At 43.7% G+C, this 7183-nt stretch overlaps 1 protein-coding gene across 1 annotated transcript in view; it reads right to left on the reverse strand.

The window, feature by feature from the left end:
• The window catches only part of ppp1r14d (protein phosphatase 1 regulatory inhibitor subunit 14D), a 53592-nt gene extending 49281 nt beyond the window's left edge, over positions 1–4311 (reverse strand). Inside the window, exon 1 of the mRNA XM_063072160.1 lies at positions 3881–4311. Within this exon, the coding sequence (XP_062928230.1) occupies positions 3881–4060 (180 nt within the window). The 5' untranslated portion in view covers positions 4061–4311. The remainder of the gene's footprint in view (positions 1–3880) is intronic.
• Between the last annotated feature and the right edge of the window lie 2872 nt (positions 4312–7183).

Raw genomic sequence — 7183 nt, forward strand, 5'->3', positions numbered from 1 at the left:
CCTGTCTAACTCCCTAATAGCAGATCAAGTATTACATACTCTCTGTTGGGACTTCTATGCATTGACTAAGGAAATTTCCTGAACACATTTGACAAACTCAATCCCATCTAATCCTTGTATAGTATGGGAGTCCCAGTCAATATGTAGAAAGTTAAAATCATCCACTATAACAATCTTACATTTCTTGCAACAATCTGTGGTCTCTCTACAAATTTGATCCTCTAAATTCCACAGACTGGTGGGTAGTCTATAATATAGCCCCATTAACATGGTCATCCCTTTCTTATTCCTCAGTTCCACCCATAAAACCTCAATAGACGAGTCCTCCAGTCTGTCCTGACTGAGCACTACTGTGATATTTTCCCTGCCTGGCAACACCACCCCTCTCCCTTTAATTCCTCCCACTCTGTCACGTCTAAAACAATGGAACCGCAGAATACTGAGCTGCTGGTCCTGTCCCTCCTGCAATCAAGTGTCACCAATGGCTAAGATAACATAATTCTATGTTCTGATCCATGCCCTAAGCTCATCTGCCTTTCCTACAATATTTCTTGCATTGAAATGTTTGCAGCTCAGGACATTAATTGCACCATGCTCAACCTTTTGATTCCTGACTTTGTCTGAGATCTTGCCAATAACTGTCTCTGTCTCCACTATCTGTTCTGGCACTCTGGTTCTCATCTCCCTGCAACTCTAGTTTTAAACCCCCCTCCCAGTGCAGCACTAGCAAACCTTCCCACTAGGATATTAGTCCCCCTACAGCTCACGTGCAAACTGTCTCTTCTGTAGAGGTACCTGCCTGGAAGAGTCCAATGATCTAACAATCTGACGCCCTCCCTCTTACACCGGCTTCTTAGCGGTTGTTAAATTGTATGGTCTCCCTATTTCTGGCCTCACTAGCATATGGCATGCTTAGCAATCCTGAGATCACAACCCTGGAGGTCCCGTCCTTTAGCTTAGCACCTAACTCCATGAACTGCCTTTGCTGAACCTCATCATCCTTCCTCCCCACCCATGTCATTGATGCCTACATGGACCACATCCTTTGGCAGATCAACCTCCTAATGGCCAAGACTTGATCTGAGATGTCCTGGATCCTGGCAAATGGGAGGCAACATACCATTAGGGATTCTTGCTATTGTCCACAAAGCCTCCTTTTTGTTCCCCTGACTAACGAATTCCTATCACCATCTTTTCTCATGATGTGGAGGTCCCCGATCACATGTAATGGATGCTACTGAAATACAAATAATCAGTGTAAATTCATGCGCATTTCATTCCAGCTCCTAAACTGTATTTAGCCATATTCATTCCCATTCACTGTCTTCATACAGTCATGCAGTCAACTGATGGGATCTGCTCCTTGTGAGAAATATTGGGTACATTGCTAGTCAGCACTTGATTGGGCATATTCCATACCTGATCCTAATTAGATACTTCAATAGAAGCTATTTACGCTTCATACTTAATTGCTCCCATTTCACATTTGTGCCCAGTTCCACACATTTCGACACATTTGGTTCAATCCATTCTCAATCAATGTCTGACTGAATCCAATTACTAAGCAGCATCTGCCGGAATGCTTGACCAAACCACTCAATCCATTCCTGGTTAACATCTCTTCGCATCCATTCACAGATCTAACTAAATCCATTCAGAATCACTATCCAACTGAATACAGTACTTAACTGCTTTGAAGTTATTTCAAATCCCTTTCTCAATTTGTGATTAACCAGGTTGAAATGGTTTGTTACTGGCTGATGGTTCCCAATTAATATTAGAGCTTGTGTACATCTATTTCTATCTATGGTGTTATTACATTAACAAGGCTTGATTTGACAACTTCATATTCTGAACTACAAATTTCACTTCATCTGGTCAAACTACGATCAGTGGCCACTTTGTTAGGTATTCATGCTTGTTAATGCAAATATCTAATCAGCCAATCATGTGGCAGCAACTCAATAAAAGCATGAAGATGTGGTCAGGAGGTTCAGTTGTTGGTCAGACCGAACATCAGAGTGGGGAAGAAATGTAATCTAGGTGATTTTAACCATGGAATGATTGTTGGTGTCCGACGAGGTGGTTTGGGTATCTCAGAAACTGCTGACCTCCTGGGGTTTTTGCACACAATAGTATCTAGTTTACAGAGAATTGTGTGAGCAGCAGTTCTGTGGGCAAAAACACCTTTTTAATGAGAGAGGTCAGAGGAAAATGGCCAAGATGAAAGACAACAATAACTCTAACATCCAGGCATTACAACAGTGACATGCAGAAGAACATCTCTGAACACACATCACGTCAGGGCTACAGCAGTAGAAGATCACATATAGGAATACAAGGAATAGCTAATAAAATTGCCACTGTGTAGTTTCTAATCCAAGCCAGCTAGATGAACAGTGAAAAACTGAAACCACAGCACTGTGTTACTCTACAACCATGTGTTGGCAATTGATCAACCTATCACACTCTCACAGACCCACTATAGTACCATCCTAAATCCAATGACAAGATAATCGAAAAAAAATCAATATCCTCTCCCAAGCCAACCTTTACAGCAGGGAGGTACTAATTGGACATATTCCCGCAACAGATATTTTATTCTGAGTCTTGTCATGGAAAGAGATTAGCAGGTGGACAGACGAAAAGGCGGAACAATCTTAAAAATAAAATGCAGCATCATTCACACACACATGAGAATCACTGAACCCTGACTGAAGCAGCATCATTCATGATAAAACTGACAAACTTGAATCCAGGAACCGTGATCACACCAAAGCCATGGAAAATGTTAGAAGAAATGCCCTTCTCCCAAGTCACCTGCCTGTGCTACCAAGTACACCTGGCCGCCCATGACGAAATCTGCAGCTCCCACATCAGCATTGTCAAAACCAGGAAAACTGATGTGGAATCAAGTCATTTTCATTCCCGACAGACCACCCAGGGAAAAGAATAAAAATTTGGCATTTTCCAGGTGTTCATATTGGGTTGGATTTTTGCCTCTCCATTGTATGCTGCAGCAGGTTCACTCATTCTTAGAGAACATCAATCCTTTGTGTCCACCAGTTTGTGCTGAGCTGCATGCTCTCAGAGATTTCCACCCCCCACAGGATCTCACAATTCAACAGAACAACTCTCCCTTCTCCTCTTACCTGTACAATACTCCCTCAGAAACATGCTTTTATGTACTCTGAAGGACACCTATTTGCACAGGACCACTCCTACATCATATACCACAGTACCTTCACCTTCCCGCGGTCCCACGCCCAGGGAACCGTCCTTGTTGATTCCCATAGGCACCACAATGCACCTTTCCATTGCTGTATATTCACTGTCATCATTCCACAGAGACCAGCCAGCCATCTCCTGAACGTCCTTCATGCTTTCCCTACTCCTGCAGAGCCCATTGACATTCTCACAGTTAGATACCCACCATCACAGTCTGCATTTCTCGTACCACCATAGACAAAATCAGATGCCCTTCAGACAGCCTCAGGTACACAAACACAGCACTTTCTGTAAGGGCACAACTCAATGGTGAATTTCCCTGACAAATTCAGTAATCACAATAAAGCTCAATCCACTGCAAATTCACATCTCGGTTTTAGTTTTGCAGATTAATTTCTACTCTTTGATTCAATTTCCCTTCACACTTCTTTCACAGAAGCACAAGTAAAATGTTAGGAGCTCACAAGTTAGTTCGTGCCTTCAGCTATTGCAGCCCTGCTGCAGAGAGAACGTGGAGCTTTATTCTCCACGGTCTTGGACAGAGAGTATTAACCACAGCAGGAGTTAATAATAAACAGGCAGGAGCCTTTTAGAATCGACAGGCAGGCCCAGCCTGAGCCAAGGTGAAGGACTAATCATGCTGAGCACTCACCTCACATCCATACAGCTGATGGAGCTGAAAGTCCAGCCATTCCTCGATGTCCAGTCTCCTCTGTAGATCTTTCCTGTCATATCGGACCGTGAACTTGCCCAATTTCCTCTGTGACTGAGGCTCTTCTTCCTTACTCGGGGACTGGAAGTAGACCCGGGGCTGCGTGCTGGGCTCCGCCATCGTCAGAGTGACCTGTCTTGACTGAGCAGCGCAAGAAAACACTTGCCGGTTTCAACAGCAGGAGCCCTGTGCCTGCGTGTGAAATAGAGAGGAGTGCAAACCGTCACTCCTCTTCCCCTCCCCCTTCTCTCCACCGGCAGATGGGAGACACCAGCACACAAACAGGGTCTGTGTGACAATCTGGATACACAATACTCTTGGAAAACAAAGGCAGAGCGCTGCTAGCTTCAATGATTATTGTGAAAATAAAACTATACAGATTAAAATAATCTGGTTGATGGTTGCTACGTGATAGACTGATTCATCGAGCTAATCAGGCAGTAAAACAATCAGCAGTTTGAACGACAGCCTCATTTTAGGAATCACCTCCATAAATGTCTCCCTCTCTCCACCTTATTCTCCCTTTATGCCCTTTAAAATCGACTTTGTATTTTATTGTCCTCATACCCCTGATTTTGGGAGAGAGTTAAATTTCATTAGCTCTTTCAGCTTTCAATCATCTTACAGTGTTAAAAGAATAATATGAATGTAGGTCATTGTTACTACTGTCATGAGGCTGTGCAACAAAATACAATATTTAAGTTGTAGCTCTAAGATGGGAAATATCCCATTTTTTCCATATTTACTATAACATCAGTATAAATAGAATTACGTTAGAATAATGATATTTCAAACATCAGAAAACCACAGATTCTTAACCTGATTGGCTTGGCTCCTTAGAGGAAAGAATAAAAGAAAAGTTCTTCCTATTAGTCAACCTGTCCTGATGATAAAACTCCCCCCTACTCCTGATGGGAACTCTTTTTAAAAGGAGGACATTGACATAAAAGACTAAATCTCTTTCTCGATGTTACTAGGCTTGGTAAGAAGCTCCAGCATTTTCCATTTATATCTCCAGTTGAAGGGAGCTCCTCCTACTGATCAGAGTGCTCCCAATTGAAGAGAGGGCTTTTTATTTGTGAAGAAAATTTCTATTGGTGAAGACAGATCCGCTCGTGGAGATCTCCAGTGGAGAGAATTCCTCGTATGGCAGAGATTGGTGAAGAAAGATCCTGCTATTGATGGAGAGCTCCAATCAGTGAAGAAATTTCCTCATAATGAAGAGAGTTCCCTCTGTTGGAGAAGAGTACTATTGCTGGTGAAGAATGTCTGCTGACGATGAAAAGCTTCAATGAGCAAAGAAAACTTCTCCAATGGTAGACAGTGACCTCAGATCTTTGATTGGAGTCCTTCCTTGTGAAGCCTATCAGTACAGGGTGCATCTCAGTACAACTTCCTTTTGTTATGTATAGGGATTAGGAGCAGTAGTAGGTCATCTGACCACTGAAGCCAGCTTCACCATTTAATGCAATCTTGACTAATTTATTTGCAGCCTCAGATCACATTCCCATCTAGTCATTATAACTTTTCATCTCCTTTGCTTATCAAATATTTACCTTTGCCTTAAAAGTATTCAAAGACTCTTTAGCTGCTTCCTTAAGTTGCAAAGATTCACAGCTCTCTGAGAAAGAAGATTTTCATCTTATTTCATTCTTAAATAGTTCTATACTCTCTCACAAGGGAAAAACATCCTCTTCACATCCACACAATTATGAATACTCAGGATTTTATATGTTTCCATAAGACATAGGGGAATAATTAGGCCATTTAGCCCATCGAGTCTGATCCACTTCAATCAGGTCTTGCTCACTTCTTTAAAATTCAGCAAATGTAGCCCAGGCATCATCACAGGCAAGCTACTCATTGCAGGTATGGGTACATAAAATATTTCTGAACTCTTTCCAATGTAATAACATTACTCTTTATACAAGAGAATAGAACAGAGAACATCAGATAAGGTCTCATTTTCCTACATTATATTCCACCTACCACATCTTTGCCCATTCATTAAATTACCCGTATACCTTTGGAGCCCTGTAAATCCTTTATAGGCAAACAACAGGAATTCTGCAGATGCTGGAAATTCAAGCAACACACATAAAAGTTGCTGGTGAACGCAGCAGGCCAGGCAGCATCTATAGGAAGAGGCGCAGTCGACGTTTCAGGCCGAGACCCTTCGTCAGGACTAACTGAAGGAAGAGTGAGTAAGGGATTTGAAAGTTGGAGGGGGAGGGGGAGATCCAAAATGATAGGAGAAGACAGGAGGGGGAGGGATGGAGCCAAGAGCTGGACAGGTGATAGGCAAAAGGGGATACGAGAGGATCATGGGACAGGAGGTCCGGGAAGAAAGACAAGGGGGGGGATCCAGAGGATGGGCAAGGGGTATATTCAGAGGGACAGAGGGAGAAAAAAGAGAGTGAGAGAAAGAATGTGTGTATAAAAATAAGTAACAGATGGGGTACGAGGGGGAGGTGGGGCATTAGTGGAAGTTAGAGAAGTCGATGTTCATGCCATCAGGTTGGAGGCTACCCAGACGGAATATAAGGTGTTGTTCCTCCAACCTGAGTGTGGCTTCATCTTTACAGTAGAAGAGGCCGTGGATAGATATGTCAGAATGGGAATGGGATGTGGAATTAAAATGTTGCCACTGGGAGATCCTGCTTTCTCTGGCGGACAGAGCGTAGGTGTTCAGCAAAGCGGTCTCCCAATCTGCGTTGGGTCTCGCCAATATATAAAAGGCCACATCAGGAGCACCGGATGCAGTATATCACCCCAGCCGACTCACAGGTGAAGTGTTGCCTCACCTGGAAGGACTGTTTGGGGCCCTGAATGGTGGTAAGGGAGGAAGTGTAAGGGCATGTGTAGCACTTGTTCCGCTTACATGGATAAGTGCCAGGAGGGAGATCAGTGGGGAGGGATGGGGGGGACGAATGGACAAGGGAGTTGCGTAGGGAGCGATCCCTGCGGAATGCAGGGGGGGGAGGGAAAGATGTGCTTAGTGGTGGGATCCCGTTGGAGGTGGTGGAAGTTACGGAGAATAATATGTTGGACCCCGAGGCTGGTGGGGTGGTAGGTGAGGACCAGGGGAACCCTATTCCTAGTGGGGTGGCGGGAGGATGGAGTGAGAGCAGATGTACGTGAAATGGGGAGATGCGTTTAAGAGCAGAGTTGATAGTGGAGGAAGGGAAGCCCCTTTCTTTAAAAAAGGAAGACATCTCCCTCGTCCTAGAATGAAAAGCCTCA

This window comes from Mobula hypostoma, chromosome 1 (assembly GCF_963921235.1).
Source record: "Mobula hypostoma chromosome 1, sMobHyp1.1, whole genome shotgun sequence".
Classification (NCBI taxonomy): domain Eukaryota; kingdom Metazoa; phylum Chordata; class Chondrichthyes; order Myliobatiformes; family Myliobatidae; genus Mobula; species Mobula hypostoma.